General features: G+C 43.9%; 1 protein-coding gene across 5 annotated transcripts in view; it reads right to left on the bottom strand.

The window, feature by feature from the left end:
* ILKAP (ILK associated serine/threonine phosphatase) overlaps window positions 1–17027 on the bottom strand; it is a 29398-nt gene extending 12371 nt beyond the window's left edge. The window contains exons 1-7 of one of the 5 annotated variants that reach the window (XM_084892769.1): window positions 16799–16946; window positions 7623–7688; window positions 7479–7525; window positions 7117–7173; window positions 2784–2903; window positions 1370–1496; window positions 304–410 (exon numbers count right to left, since the gene is read on the bottom strand). In XM_084892769.1, coding sequence (XP_084748895.1) covers window positions 304–410; window positions 1370–1496; window positions 2784–2903; window positions 7117–7173; window positions 7479–7488 — 421 coding nt within the window. In that variant the 5' untranslated portion in view covers window positions 7489–7525; window positions 7623–7688; window positions 16799–16946. Of the gene's footprint in view, window positions 1–303; window positions 411–1369; window positions 1497–2783; window positions 2904–7116; window positions 7174–7478; window positions 7526–7599; window positions 7689–16798 lie in introns of those variants that run through there. The other 4 variants (XM_084892767.1, XM_084892770.1, XM_084892768.1 and 1 more) reach the window with 4 other exon arrangements.

Here is a 17027-nt window from a genome sequence, read left to right as displayed (position 1 = left end):
ATATTATTATTGATTTCAGAGAGGAAGGGGAGAAAGAGAGGTAGAGTATCAATGATGAAAGAGAATCATTGCCTCCTGCACACCTGCTACTAGGGCTTGAGCCACAACCTGGGCATGTGCCTGACCAGGAATCAAACTGTGACCTCCTGGTTCATGGGTTGATATGCAATCACTGAGACACTCGGCTGGGGTCAGCTCCACTTTTAATTGTCATGACTTTTGCAAAAGCTAAAACAATATCTCAGTGAGTCACACAAACAGCAAACACCAAGATGAACATGAATTGATTTATTTCTATCTCACCTTTAGGAAATTTCCTGATTAAGTTCTGATGTAAATTCTGTGCAGCAAATTTTGAAGCTCGGATTCCTCCATGTCCATCAAAAACGGCAAAATATGAAACCCGGGTACTAGGAGAATAATTGAGAGTCAATGGGATTCCTACAGCAAATATTACTCCTCTCCATTCATGCTTTCCCACCTTATTTCAAACAGTGAACTTCGACACAACAGAGGAAGTCCCACCGGTAAGATATTAGTCACACCGTCATGAATGGAAAACAGGTGGACACTGAGATAAATGTATAAGTAAATTTCATAGTATTTCAAAATTAAACAAACATGCTTTAAAAATCATGATTTTTCACTGAAGGTGAAACTAAAATTCAGGATTTTTTCCTATTTAAACTAGATTTGGTTTTAAACACCAAGACACAGATAAACAGTTACTGACCAAGAATCAAAAATATCTGTAAGGGCAGGGGGTAGTTTCAGGGTTGTTACTCAAACTTTGACAGATATCTAAATCTTAAAGCTTACCTTACCAGACTTATTCCTATCCCCCTCTCAAGTTTTACCAGAAAACTCACATATATATGGAATAAGTGGCATTTATAAAGGGTTTCAAGAAAAAAAAGATCCTTATGAGAAAGAACATTTTTACTGAGGAGCTGCTTTTACCAAACATTTTTGCAACATCTTTTCACTTGGGACATCATGAGCCACAGGAAAAATAAACTTTATCAGATACAGAATTCAAAACTCTTGCAGCATGTTATCTACCAGGTATGGGTTAGTGTTTCCCACGAAGGGCATTGCTCCCTGGGGGCTCTCTACAAGTATGTATCCTGGCTTTAAAAGCAGCTCAGTATGTCAGTAGCATAAGCTTCCACTGTAACAACAAAAAATGTCAAAGGGAGGGGGGCTAAAATCAACCGAGGTGAGAATTCCTACTGTTGAACCAAGCAGCTCAAGTGTTATGTGTCAATCTTTCTAATAACTACAAAGTGGACAAAGTCCAAAACTGAAATCAGAGCTTGGTCCAGAGACTTTAATGCTCCACCAGGCTTGCCAAAGCAGGGACACTCACATGAGGGATGATAGGGGCCTACACTCCTCCGTGATGTCATTCAGGATGACGTGGGCATCCTGCATCTCCTCCCGCTCGCCCTTCCGCTCAGCCACGTAGCCTTTCAAACCAAAAATCACTGAAGAGTCTAAGGAAAAGAGAACAAAAAGCCAATACAAAACTGTGCCCTGCCCTCCAGAGGCCCTAGTCCCAGAGCAAACAGGAGGGAACTCTGGCTATTTTATTCGGCAGTCTTAACAGGCAAACAAGCTCTTCTCATCAAGGCATCTCCCCCTACAAGTCTGTTACTGAAATCAGACCATTGTTGGTCAGAGCTGGTCTCTGCAAGGCTAAACAGTGGAGAGGAGACAGGCAGCTGACAGCAAGTTAGTACAGGACAACTCCAGTTAAGGCATTAAAGCAAAATATCAGAGTTAAGAAATGTACTATCATTTGAATGGGGGGAGGAGAGGTTCCAATAAATCTAATCTTGTCAAGAATTTAATGAGGACAGAAAAATTCCTACTCTAGAGAAATGCAAGTAGAGTTTATCCCAAAGGTCCTGGTGGACATATGAAAATATGTTATTATCATGCCTGAGGCTTGGTGAAGAATTTGAACAACTGGTAAGATCAGCTGCTTTTACTCTGAGGGAGAAAAAGATAAAGGGGAGGCACAGATACCTCCTTCTATTGAAAGAAGCTCATCTTTTGACCCCTAGGCCTAGGGCATGCAAATAAAGCAACCACTTTCTGAAGAGCAGCTGCAGGTGGGCAGAGCTCTTTAGGCTAGGGTGCTGAAAACTCAGCTGAAGACCAGCAGAGCAAAGTAGGTCCTCTCACATACCTCCAAAGTGCACCTTGCAGCTTCAAGGTGCTTTGTGGTGAAAAAAACAAAACAAAACAAAAAAACACCCCAAAAAAACAAAACAACAAAGGAGATGGGACAATGAATAAATCTACCACTATTTCTCTTTAATAGATACTTTTCATTTCCCCCACTCTGTGACAAATTACAAATCTGACTACAATTTTAGATAGCCTTCCCCAGCCTTGGGCTCCCTCTTAGGGAAGTTGCCTACTGAGTTAACCACAGAATCAAAAGGCCAACCATCAGGCTGTAACAAAGACAGGGAATCTGAGAGAAATGGGTGGTCTGCAGGCTACCTGATCACTAGAAAGGGTAAGTGAAAACTTTGTGATGTTTAAACTGTAGGTTTCCTACCTGACCCATGGCAGGGTCACAGGCAGAGATGTCCATGGAAAGTAAAGAGAGAGAAGGCAGGAGTAAACTTCAGGAGTCTGTCTGCAAAAAGGGAGCCCTACCCAATTCTTAAATACAGACACAGAGAGGAAGCAGTATCATCAGAAAGCTGAGCTCTGGGTTGCTTTAAATTATGAAGTCTAATACATTTGTTTTCAAACTGTCTGAAAACCTTTACAAACTTTCTTTTCCACAAGCTCTTCACTGCCATTCTCCTCTTCTTCAGAGGGTTTTCTCTTTGCTCCTTTCCCTTCATTCTTTACCATCTGGGATATGGAGGTGTCCAGAGAACCTGGAAATAAAGTAAAAGCCAGACAGAAACAGCTGTAGACTTACAAAAAGACTCCTGCAGATCAGGCTCCACCCCAGCCCTCAAAGACAAAATGCCATGTCCAACAGTCATAGCTCTGACTCCAAGGGCCAGGCCAGTGTGCCTGGGCACTCACAGTGGGAGACCACACCAACCGTGAGAGGATCTGCAAGAGAGGCTTCTCAGTGGTAAAAAGAGACATCCGTACTCTGGGGCTGTAGCACATGCATGGTGTTGTGCATCCACAGGCCCTTATTTATAATTAGGGAAGTTTCCAAAATCTGCAAAGTGACACATACTGAACAAGTTAAAAACACACACACACACACACACACACACACACGTACCAAAAAAGGCTAAAAATGAGATAAAAGTCAGGCTTTAAGAACTGCTGCTGAAGCCATTCCTGGTGGCAGAGGGATGAATCTGTGTTCAAAGCCAGAGCTAAGGGGCTGGTGTGGTGGTGGTTGGTGATGGTGGTGGTGGTGGGTATTTAGAAAGGTCTAACTTCAAATCCTGGTTCTGCCACTCACAAGAGGGTTGCCCTTAAGGCAAGTTACTTAGCTTCCAGCCCCAGTTTCTTCTGAAACTTGGGAAGAATATGATAAATTCAGAGGGTTGTTTGAAAACTGATGAGGGCAAGTTATGTATAGCATTTATCACAGCACTTCGTTCATCAAGTATCCAACAAATGGCAGCTGCTGTCATGATAAATGGCCCTAAGTATTCTTAGCAGTTAGGTATAAAAGCATGCAACTCTTTATCAACTACTCTTTGCCAGACATTTCTGAGTACTGAGGAAAAAGAAGAGGTCTGCATTTTACAATCTGATCTTTTGCAAGAATTGACTCTTTTTCATACAACAGTATAACACAGCACACAAACCCCACCCCATATAATATGGTAAATTAGCAAAAAATTTCCTGGGTGTTTCCAACAGAATCTCCCATCGGTCTCTTTATTAGTCTCCTGTCACTTACTACTTGTGTTCCTTTTTCCCAATGTGTATGTAAAAGAATCTTTCTTGTTTTCAAATTGGAAAACAGAATATTTTAAAGCTTTGTTTTTGAGTTCTAACAGAAGTCAAGAGAATGTGGTCTATCTTCTTGGGATTTACTTTATTTCCTAGAATGTAGTAATTAATTTTTGTAAATGTTTCTTGCCTGCTTGAGAAGAATATCTTTTCAAGAAATCCAAAATACCTAGCTGGTGTGGCTCAGTGGTTGAGTGTCAACCTATGAACCAGGAGGTCATGGTACAATTCCTAGTCAGGGCATATGCCCAGGTTGCAGAATTGATCCCCAGTGTGGGGTGTGCAGGAGGCAGCCGATCAACAATTCTCCCTCATTGCTGATTTGTCTATATCTCTCTCCCTCTCCTTTCCTCTCTGAAATAAAAATATATATTTGAAAAAAAAAAAAAAAAGAAATCCAAAATACTGGATGCAAGATTGGGTTCTATATACAAAAAAAAACACATCAAAACTTGTTAAGAGTAATGTTGAAATCTTCTCAGTTGTTACCAATTTACTGTCTTTTGCCCTATGGTCAACTAAGCCATAGCTATGCTGAACCTTCCTTAGTTTTATTTTGTTAATGTTTTTCTTTTTTAATATATTTTACTGATTTTTTTATAGAGAGGAAGGGAGAGAGATAGAGAGCTAGAAACGTCGAAGAGAGAGAAACATCGACCAGCTACTTCTTGCACACCCCCTACCAGGGATGTGCCCGCAACCAATGTACATGCCCCTGACCAGAATCGAACCTGGGATCTTTCAGTCCGCAGACTGACGCTCTACCATTGAGCCAAAACGGTTTCGGCTTCCTTAGTTTTATTAAATCTGTTTAAGAGCCCTGCTTGCACACAACATTCATTATAATTAAAAGTACTATCTTCATTGGGAAAATCTTTATTAGGCTAAGTTGTATGAGTATGCTATAATTTTTGGTATAGATATGTAAGATGATTATAATGTTTTTTTTAAATAAAGAAACTATAATAACTTAATCCATATTTTCTAGACTAATTCCAATGACTTTATGGTAATGAATTAATAATACAAAAAGAGAAGTGCGCTTGGCTTCCAGGGAGCACACTTATGCCATTCCCTTTCTCTCCCCCACCCCCCCAGCATGTATCCCCTAACCCAGGGGTCTTCAAACTACGGCCCGCGGGCCACATGCAGCCCCCAGGGGAGTCTGATCCTGCCCGCCAGGTTTTTTGGGCAGTGAGCGCAGCCAAGGTGTTACAGTAGGAATTAGTAGTTCATATAGTCCGGCCCTCCAGCTCTCTGAGCGACCGTGATCTGGCCCCCACTTTAAAAAGTTTGAGGACCCCTGCAACCTCTAAGGTAGGGGTGTCGAACTCAATCAGAGAAGGGGCCAAAATCTAAAATCCAGCCTAAATCGCGGGCCGAATGGTTTACTGAACAGTCATAAACTGACAATGTCATAAACTGACAGCGGAGTGCAGTGATGACAGCGCGGTGCGGGCCACATTGCAAGGCCTGGCGGGCTGGATTTGGCCCGCGGGCCCTGTGTTTGACACATGTGCTCTAAGGGATCCTATGAGACTTGCAACAGGGGAGCAACGGGCAGCAGTAGCTGGTCTCAGGCTAACTCCCTGAATGTCTCCAAGACCCCTTCCTCTCCTTATCTCTGACTTCCCAGTGAGCCAAAGCAGCCTAGCCCAGGCTCTCCTGTTGCTTCTTCTAGTCCCTTCTTTGTTTTACTGCCCTAAAGTATGTTTTTGCTGCAGTTAATAAATTCTTATTTGCTTTTCTACAAAAGAGAGAGAGAGAGAGAGAGAGAGAGAGAGAGAGAGAGAGAGAGAGAGACTTGAAAAGCAAGTGTTGTTTTTTGTTTTTTGTTTTTACAACAGACAGAAGGTCTTCGTATCAGAAGACAATTAATTGCATTTGAAAAAGACTGCATTCCCAATTGTTTCCAGGCCACTATACCTTCCCTTTCCCAGGGGAATTCCATGTTAGAAGTTCTCAGTGTGACATAGTAACAGATTCCTCATTATGGTAACCTAGAGGAATCCGCTTTATTCTTACCTGCCACTAAATTGGGACAGGAAAACAAGGTAAATATTTACAGAAGAGGCAGAGCCAGCGTTAATAGGCTTGACAAAAATAAAATTAAACCAATAAACAGAATCTTAAGAACATATGAATTGACTGGAAAATAATTAACTTAGGTCTTGAATTTCAAGACAATTCCTGCACAGGGTCTGTACCAAACACTAAACCAATGTCATTCAGACCTCATTTTTTCTTCTTCTTCTTTTAAAAAATATACTTTTATTGATTTCAGCAAGGAAGAGAGGGAAATAGAGAGAGAACATCAATGATGAGAATACTGATCAGCAGCCTCTTGCACACTCCACACTGGGGGTCGAGTCTACAACCCATCATGTGACCTGACCGGGAATTGATTCATAGGTCGTAGGTGCTCTTGGTTCATACTAGGTCGAAGCTCAACCACTGAGTCATGCCCTCAGGCCAGAACTCATTTTCTTAAATCAAAATTCTTTTTAGTATAAGTGGCAGAAAACAGAAGACCTATGTATCAGTATTATTGGTTCAGGGACACTAAATACACACACACATTTATTTCAGAGAGGAAGGAAGAGGGAGAGAAACATCAATGATGAGAGAGAATTGCTGATTGCCTCTGGCACGCCCCACACTGGGGACTGAAACTGAAATCAGGGCATGCTGCCTCAAAGGGAATCCAACCGTGACCTCCTGGTTCACAAGTTGACACTCAACTACTGAGCCACGCTGGCCAGGTGACACTAAATATTTTAACTCTATTTCATATCTTCAGATACTTTCGCTGGATACATTTGGGTCAGGAACATAAGGCAAACCAGAATGACAGGTAGAGATTTTTAAATTAAAAACATTAATAACAAAGTGCAAAGTAAATTACTAAACTCTTAATTCTTAGTCAGTTATAAGAGCCTGAATTCAAAGGGAGAAAAAAAAAAATCACCAAAAAGTGATGTTATATACCTAGCTAATCTTTTTCCTTCCATCTGATGATGCCTACTTAATGTTGAATAAATCTTATGCTAAACTATAATTTAATGCCATCCTAAACTTTGTTAAGAGCTATAAATAAACTTTACGTAAGAGTAAAATATGTATTATTTCCACTAGCACATTGCATTTTTCCCTACTACTTACCTGACTCGCCACTGCTGGCTGGTGGGAGGTCATCAAAAAGCAAAGGTCCGCCTGGTCCTGAAACACAGCAGGACACTCAGTGAGCCCACAAAACCTAGGTAAGGCTTACGTGTCAGAATCCATCCCACCAGGACGCCTATGCAGGTCACTGACATAAACTCAAAACTCTGTGTCAATCCAGTGGCAACTCATAGTGCGGTAAATAACATCTTTTAAAGTCCTATCATTGAAAGGAAACAGAAACCTGCCTTAAGGAGTTACATCTTATTTCAGCTACAATAGTCTCAAATGAACCAGAGAAAACTGCTCAACATTTCAGGCAGTTTCTCAGAGCTAGCGACTAGTGGATTTTTCTGCCTTACCTGATGCCATGGATTCAAAACTTAAGACAGTCCAACACCTAAAACATCTGTGTGTTGAAAATGGGGGAAAGGGAAAAAGATTGAGACAACTACAATCCCAGGATGACACGTTGACACACACCTGGGAGAGCCTGAAGACTGTACCTGAGTCAGTACTGCTGGCCGGAGGGAGGTCGTCAAAGAGCAGAGATCCTTTCTGAGCTTCTTTCCCTAGGACATGGAACACCTGCTTAGACTGCGCTTGGACATCGGCCAGGATGGCTATTCAAAGGGGGGGACTTTGACATAGGTTTGCTACTAAGTTCAAATTTTCTCCTCCCATGGGAAAAAAAATTATTTTAAAAATATTTTCTTCACTGCTATTTAATATGGACACTTGTTTCCAACAGTTACAATCAACAACAACAAAAGCAATGAAAAATGACCCAACAGGCATTTTAAGGGCCAATGGGTATTTTGAGAAAAACATTTTTCTTGATACCGTAATTTCATGACTGAAAGCAACCAACATTAAAAAACAAACATACACATTTTGATTAATTTCAGTGAGGAAGAGAAGAGGAAGAGAGACAGAAACAGTGATGATGAAAGAGAATCACAGATCAGGAGCCTCCTGCATGTCTCCTACTGGGGATCAAACCATGACTTCCTAGTTCATAGGTCGATGCTCAACCACTGACCCACACCAGTTGGCCAGTAATCAACATTTAAAAATAAAAATTTTCAAATCAACCCTGGGAAGACAAAAACTGATTTTAGAGTAAGAAAATAATGTATACCTCAAGATATAAATTCAGTGTCCTAATAGGTTTGTCTCAGTGGATAAAATGTCAGCCTGCGGATCGAAGAGTCTCAGTTCAATTATAGTCAAGGGTATGTACCTTGGTTGCAGGCTCCTCCCTGCCGTGGCCCTGATCAGGGCTCATGCAGGAGGCAACCAATCAATGTGTTTCTCTCTGTCTTTCCCTCTCTCTTCCATTCTCCCTAAAAATCAGTGGAAAAATATCCTCAGGCGAGAATTAACCTGCCCCCCCCCCCAAAAAAAAAAAAATTAATTAAGCGATAGAGGGATTCTCCAAAAATCTATAGGTCTTAAAAATGCCCATTTCAATAATATTCTGAATTAACCACAAAGTAAAATCTCAACGCACAGAGATAAGAGGCTGAGGGAACCCCATATCTTAACTCGGTGCCTCCAGCCCAGTACCCAATTCAATACAAATACATGGAAAAGATAAGAAATTTCAAAAACTCCAAGATAAACTCAGGAGCAAGCCAGGCTAAGTTTTAAATTTAAAGATCTGAATGATAACACATCAGAGTACTTGTTTTAAATGTTTTATACTCAATTTTCCCTTTCCACACAAAATTTAACTACGTACAATTCTTCTCCAGCTTTCTCTCAAATTGGCTCTGTCCTATTGCTCAGAGTTCTAGGACAGAAATGTGCTAACTGAAAATCCAAAACATCCATACTGCCTTTTTGCTTCTATATAGAAATGAACTGGGTACAATTTTATTCTTTTAAAAACAAAAATTTTAATTAAAATTTATAAACTCCAAGGTAGGAAATTTCTTCAGGAGTCTTTAAGTCAGAAATACCTTAAATACCTGATAAATTCCTGACTTAATAAAAAATAACTCTTCTGCTTTATACAACTAACTCAAATGGAAAATAACTACTAATTAAAACATATCCTAGCCGGGACCGGTTTGGCTCAATGGATAGAGCATAGGCTTGGGGACTGAAGGGTCCCGGGTTCAATCCCGGTCAGGGGCATGTACCTTGGTTGCGGGCACATCCCCGGTGGGGGGTGTGCAAGAGGCAGCTGATCGATGACTCTCTCTCATCGATGTTTCTAGCTCTCTATCTCTCTCCCTTCCGCTCTGTACAAAATCAATAAAATATATTTAAAAAAAAAACCAAACAAAACATATCCTAATTCCTCAGTATTACCCTTAACATATTAAGTAGTTGCAAATATTTTAATTTTTCTCAAAAGCAATATAAAGATTCTGGGAAGTAACCAAAAGCAGCATTAGAAGGCCATTAAAAGGCATTTAGTGTAACCAACCGCTTACTCACAAGGACGAGGAGAGTACAGGAGAAGGGCAACCTGAAAAACAGCAAAGCCTTCCTTCCACCTGTGTCAAGTCAGATATTAAGTTCTGAATTAAGCGTCTCAGCTAAATCAGATCTTTTCACTGCAGTGTCCAATGCAGGAAGTTCTCTTTTACCAAGGTAACACATTTTCAGTCTTGCAAGAATTAATTCCTCACAAGAGTTTCCTGCTTGAGAATTAGCCTGACTTTTCTTCTTTGGTTACACCAGTATTCAATATGTGCACCGCAAGAACTTTTAAAGCATGCAATACCTGACTACTTAGTCAGAGGCACTGATCTCTTTTTCCTTAGATTGTCAAATAAAAAATGACGGCCAACACAATAGTTGTTCGGTATGAATGAATCAAAATTCTACCTATTTTTGGTTCAGATTGGTAAAAAACATTTTTGGCCTACCACAGAATTTTGGTAACAAGTTTATGTGTGCCATTACATGAAAAAGGTTGAAAATCGTTGGACTGAGATAGTATCCCAAACTGGACATCACTCCAGAGACGGCCTATCTCCTACTGCTAATGAATTGAGCCTCTCCTCTCCCCATCTTTCTCACTCTGGAATACTGAGTGGTATTTTCATTAAAAACATGAGATTACCTCACATTTTTGTTGGCCGCAACTGAGAATAACTTAGAAAAATGATAATTAACATTTACTGCCTTCCAGGCACTGTTGTAGTGCTCTTCATATTTTAATACATTTAATTCTTGTAATACTCTTAGATACTATTGTTACCTACTGATAGTGAAGTCATTTAAGATAACTGCCCAAAAGAGCCAGTGAGGAGTGAGGACTCAAAGTCTGTTTTTCCTAATCCATGCTCTTGGTAAGGCGCTACATTACCTCCACACATAGGCACTGTTCCAGGAACTACTGCAAGGTTAAAGGACCATCTCATTTAACCTTACAACAATCCCATAAAAATAATCCCAAGGCTCTGTAAAATTGCTGGAATATCTCCTGCATCAATAAAAGGATCAAACTTAGTAATACCTTGCACCTGGATTCTTAAAATAAATAAATAAATCCATAAGTCTTAGATGCCAAAGGTTGCTATCCTATATCCATGGTTGGCAAACTGCAGCTCATGAGCCACATGTGGCTCTTTGGCCCCTTGAGTGTGGCTCTTCCACAAAATACCACAGCCTGGGCTGGGCAAGTCTATTTTGAAGAAGTGGTGTTAGAAGAAGTTTAAGTTTTAAAAAATTTGGCTCTCAAAAGAAATTTTAATCGTTGTACTGTTGATATTTGGATCTGTTGACTAATGAGTTGGCCGACCACTGTCCTATATAATAAAAGGCCATTATACAAATATTGTAGAACAGTGGAACAACTGGAACAAACAGTCGCTATGACATGCGCTGACCCCCAGGGGGCATATGCGGAAGATGACCGGCGTTGGCCATCGCAGGATCGTGGAGCAGGTGAGTGGGGGCACCAGACCAAGGCAGGGCACTCCTGGTCACTGTCATTGGGGTGAGCCTCTGGTGGTTACTGAAAATTCTTTGCTCCCATGCTACAGTCCTGCCCAGTGCTCGCACCTGCTGTCAATTTTAAAAACATCAAGTCAGCACTTTTAGAACTATGATATAGCTGAGAAGTTATTTCTGTCTTATGTCAACAAACATACTTCCTCTTTTGGTAAACTATACACACAACATACGTTTGAACTATGCATGTCCCCTTACACACAGATATTTTTAGTTAACAGGTCAAGAGTCACCTCTGCAGTTGGGAGTCCATACACACAGAGAGCAGACTGTAGTCATATATGTAGTTACAGAAATTTCATTGAGTAGGAGATTGGTGCCCCTGACCTCTGTACTGTTTCAACTGTTTCAACAATTTAAATCTGATTCAGCAATCAAATCTATAAATACTGGGACAAAAAATACTAATTTAGCACAAAATCTGATAAAATTTATAAGCACACCTTGCTTTACTGTGCTCCCCTTCATTAGGCTTCACAGATGTTACCTTTTTTACCAAATGAAGGCAAGACCCTCCACCTGCAAAAAGATTACTGACTCACTTTATCCAGATGGTCTGGTATCTCCAAGGTATGCCTATGATGTGTTCTTTCTACATTTTTTTTTTCAAGCCATAAAAAATTAAGAAGCTTAAGGTGTGATGTTTAAAACAAAAATCATAGAGCTAAAAAAAATACAGTTGATGAATCTGAGCAGTGTGATATTTCCTCCAATTGGACTCAGTGTTTCCACAAAGTCCAGTAAGAGTGCATGTTTTCCCCTTTTAAATAGCTGTTAAAAGTTAACAGCTTACACACTACACCTACTGAGCACGTGCGGCACCCTGTGCTAAGCCAGGAGAGGTAGTGCTCTCCTACCCGACAGAAGCAGGAGCAGCCACAGAAAGCAGTTAATAAAAACAGAGTTGGGATGTGAAACTAGTCAGATCACCTGTCCTAAACAATTCTTGTTTCCTGGAATAGCTCAGAAATGTGTGATCCCACACACCACGTGTGAGGGTCGCTATAGTGCATGCAGTTCAGCCCATCCTTCCATCCACTTTATGATAACAACATTTTCTGTTCACTTACTCTGTTCATTACATTTTTAATTTTATCAGTCAATACTACACTTTCTCAAACAAAATGTGGCACCTTGTTGGTTTAACTAACTGCCTGACAAGAGAACTGTGATCCCAATTCTGTCTCTCACTTTTAGTACTTACCCCTCTCAGCTTCCCATCATCTACAAACATACACACCTTCTTTGTTTAAAAAGCTGTTTTAAAAAATACATACAGCCAAGCAGGGCCAGTGAATGTCAGTGCCCTTCTGGAAGGCAGGGAGACTTCACTAATCCATTCCAGGGAAGGGGGGTTTTGAATACCATGCAGCCCTCTGGCACCTCAGCCAGAGTTGGAGATGCCCCTCTCCCCCACTTTAGCTGGTCACAGGCTAACAACTTGTAAGCCAGTGTGGTGAAAAACAGCCCAGCCGACATAGTTCAGTGGCTGGGCATCAGCCTATGAACCAGGAGGTCACGATTAGATTTCCAGTCAGGGTGCATGCCCGTGTGTGGGGTGCAAGCTTCATCCCCAGTTGGGGGCATGCAGGAGGGAGCTGATCAATGATTCTCTCTCATCATTGATGTTTCTCTCCCTCTCCCTTCCTCTCTAAAATCAATGAAAGTATATATTTTTAAATCAATCAATATATAAAAACTTATTTTAAAAAGTTGTTAGGATTTTCACCAGAATGTAAAGTACAACATAGGGAATCTATCCTAGCTAATAAAATAATATGTAAATTGACCATACCTCTGCCACACCCACAAGCCATACCCACCAGCCAATCAGGAGTGTGTATGCAAATTAACCCAACCAAGATGGCTGCAGCCACAGAGCAAGCAGAAGGCTTGGGTTTCCCAAACAATGGAGGAAGCCAATCTTCCAACACACCATGGCTGACCATGGACTCCACTCAAGGCTACAAAGTGTCAATTATAGAAGATAAATCCCAACAAAAATGGTGGCAGCCACAGAGCTGGAGAGAGCAGGAGGCTTGAGTTGGCCCCGGCAATGGGGGAAGCCAAGTTTCCACAGCCCTGACCTTCCCTGGTCTCCACTCACAGCTACAAAGTTTCACTTATAGAAGATAAATAAATTTCAACAAAAATGGCTGTGGCCAAGGAGCAAACAGGAGGCTTGGATTCAGAGGAAATCAAGTTCCTGGCCCGCCCAGGCCTCCACTGAAGGTAACAAAGTTTCAATTATAGAAGATAAATAAATCCCAGATACCAGGGCCTCCACGGGGCATGGCCAGCCTGCAAACCACCACAGGCCCCTCACCCAGGCCGCCCCACGCCCCAAGATCCAGGACATCACTCCAACATACAAGATGGCTGCCCCCATGCGGTCAAAGATGGCTAACCCCATGTGGACACCAAATGGCCACCACACCAGCAGGGGAGGGCAGTTGGGAAGGCTCAGGCCAGCAGGGGAAGGCAGTTGTGAGTGTTCAGGCCAGCAGGGGAGGGCAGTTGGGAGGGACCAGGCCTGCAGAGGAGGGAAGTTGGGGACAACTGGGCCTGCAGGGAAGGGCAGTTTGGAGGTACCCAGGCTGGCAGGAGAGGGCAGGTGGGGGCAACCAGGCCTGCAAGGGAGAGCAGTTAGGGGCAATTGGACTGGCAGGGGAGCAGTTAGGCATCAATCAGGCTGGCAGGGGAGTGGTTAGGGGGTGATCAAGCTGGCAGGCAGAAGCTGTTAGAGGCAATCAGGAAGGCAGGCAGACAAGCAGTTGGGAGCCAGCAATCCTGGATTGTGAGAAGGATCCCAGATTAGAGAGGGTGCAGGTTGGGCTGAAGGACACACCACTCCTGTGCACGAACTTCGTGCACCGGGCCTCTAGAGTGTGTGGTGTGTTGTGTGTGTGTGTGTGTGTGTGTATAAATATATATATATATATATATATATATATATATATATATATATATATATTCCTAACATGCAAATAGACTGAATGGAGGAACAACCGAACAACCAGTCGCCATGATGTCCACGGGCTGCATGGTATGGGGGTGAGCAAGGGTGCCAGACTAAGGTGAGGCGCTGGTTGCTGTCATTGGAGCAAGCCTCTGGTGGTTATTAAAAATTCTTTGCTCCCACATGCCACAGCCCTGCCTGGCACTTGCACCCACTGCCAGTGCTAGAGCCACTGCTTGCACCCATTGCTGGTGCCAGCCCCACTCAAATATGTTGCTGGCCCTGATCACCCCTAATGGCTTCTCCACCTTCCCCTGCTCCTGAGGGGCGCCGTCAGCCTATGGGAGCAGTGCCAGCAGGACTGGGGGCCACAGCTGGGAGCCCAGAGGATGGGCCAAGACCCACCCCTGTGCCACCGCAGCCTCACAGCCCACAGTTCCTTTCAAGGTGCACAAATTTGTGCACTGGGTCCCTAGTCTACACTGATAAAAGAGAAAGATGCAAACTGACCGTACCTTTGTGATACCCACCAGCCAATCAGGAGTGAGTATGCAAATTAACCCAACAAAGGTGGGTTGGTTAATTTGCATGCATATGCGCTGAGTGGCCAGGAACAGGACGGGATGCTTGCATCATCGCCATGGCGAGGATGCAGGAGTTCCTCTTGCCCCAGACACACAGGGCCTCTGGGCAGCATGGGATGGCAGGACTGGAGTGAAAAGGCAGTGACGGCAGCCAGGAAAAGGAACAAATCTTTGTGCATCGGGCTTCTACTATAGAAATAAAAGGCTAACATGCAAAGTGTCCCTTTGGAGGTTTGACCGGGAGACCAGAAATTCAATCACTCACTATGACATGCGATGACCACCAGGGGGCGTCATGGAATGAAGGAAGACACCTGCGAGTAGCCAGAAGACCCTGATTGCCCGACAGGCCTAGGGACCCTCCCTGTGCACAAATTTCATGTACCAGGTCTCTAGTATAGTCAATAATTTTGTAATAATTATGCTATGCATTGTGCCAGATGGGCACTAAATCTATGGGGGAATCATTTTCAAGTTATTTAAATGTCTGATCACTATGTTGTACACCTAGAAACTAATATAATATTGTTTATCAACTGTAATCGAAAAAATTATTTTTTATTTTTTAAAAATGTTGTTTGGTGGTTGTATCATCTCAAGGATGCCTTTCTCTAAGCAGGCCCAAATTGACTGCTGGTAAAAAGCTATGATTTTTTTTTTTTTTTAACGAAAAGCTTATAGGCACATCCCCAAATATAGTCAGATACAACTTATACTCCAACAACAAAGTAAAAAGAACTGCATACACAAAGCCAGTGTTTATGCTCAACTAGAACAATTTAAAAAACGAATGGCCAAGTTGAGAACTTAAATGCTCTGTACCAGCCATTACAGGGAATGGCAGAGACTGGCCAGGCTGTTCCCACGTGACAGCCAGCATCCAGGCCACGGGAAGGACAGAACCACCCCCCCACCCCCGTTCCAGTGCCCCAAGTTGCAGTACTCCTCCACACTGGTCAGCTGAGAGCTAATATTCTCCCTTTGCGCATATTGTAGCCAACCTGGAATCTCTGCAAATCACAAGTCTACCCATCTTTACTAACAGAGGCCCAACCAATTCCAGCACCTCTTTCTTTCCTTCCTACTCTCTCCTCCAACACTCAGCAGTTCCCACGGTCCTTCACTTCCGCCAGTTATCATTGCAATCACTTGTATTCAGAACTAAGCTCTTAGAAAGCAAAGGCTGGCTCTTATTCACTCTTGTGGCCCCTGCAGTAGTAGTTCTGAACCCTCCGGGTGAGCACGCTCGGCAAAATCCCCTGGGGGCTTATTAACAGACTCAGGGCCCAGCCCCAAACTCTCCGATTTAGTGGGGATGAGCCTGGAAATCTGTATGTGTTTTTCAAGTGTTCCAGGTTTTCTGCCAACAAGTCGGGTTTGGGAAGTTAAGATCTCACCTGCAAATGCAGCATGGAAACGTCAGCAGGATTTGTCCCATTAAAACCCGGACACACAGCAATAACAAAGACGCTGGTCTCCTAAGGCTAATGCGTGGGGCTCAAACCGCAGCCTGCAGGAACTCACCCCCGTGGTCAGAGGCGGGCCGATGGGGATGGACCTGGGCTGGTGCTCCTGACTCTGGGGAGAGGAGACTTCCGGTGACCCGGGAAACTACTATCAACCAGAAAATCAAGAGAAGCACAGAAGATGATTCAAAAACACGAACGATAACGCTGGCGATTCCTTTTATCTCTGGGGTAAAAAAACACACACACACACAAAAAAAAACCCACCAAAACAAAAGCCTGAACTTGTACACACACGCGCGGAAAAAAACGTTGCTCAAGCAATCCAGACCCAGGCAGGAGGGCTGCGGGCTAGAGGGCCCGACACTGCTCCACGTGCGAAGGCGGAGGGAGGGACTCTGCGCCGGGCTGACGCGGAGCTACCCGGCGCGTGGGGGCCGCACACAAAGGCCGCGGGGGCCGGCGCTGTCCCCGGCCCGCGTCTCCAGTAAGAGCCCTTTCTTCCTACGCAGCGAACATGGCGGAGCGCTCCGGGGCTCCGGAGCTGCAGTGCGCACGCCGGGGCTGGGGCCGGGCCGGAGGCGGACGCGCTTGCCCGCCCTCTCCTCCCGCCGACCACCTCAGGCGCCGCGGCCTCCAGGCCGCCACCAGCCCGCCCGCCTGCCCCCTTCTCCTCGCCGGCAGGGCAGCCCCTCACTCACCGGCAGCCGGCGAGCGCTCGGGCTCCGGCAGGTCTCCGAACAGGTCCATGGCAGAAGCTGATCGGCGGAGGCGGACACGCAGCCCGCGAGCGGCGGCGGCGGCGGCGGCCTGCACCCTCGGTGATGGCAACAGCGGCTGCTGGGCGGTGGCGGTCAGGGCGCTGTCAGTCACCCGAGGGCGGGCCCGGAACGCCACCAATTGGCGCGCGACGTGGCTTGGCCGCCCCAG

This window comes from Pipistrellus hanaki, assembly GCF_964339955.1.
Source record: "Pipistrellus hanaki genome assembly, chromosome: 8".
NCBI lineage: Eukaryota > Metazoa > Chordata > Mammalia > Chiroptera > Vespertilionidae > Pipistrellus > Pipistrellus hanaki.
This window is presented reverse-complemented; position numbering and strand designations above follow the sequence as displayed.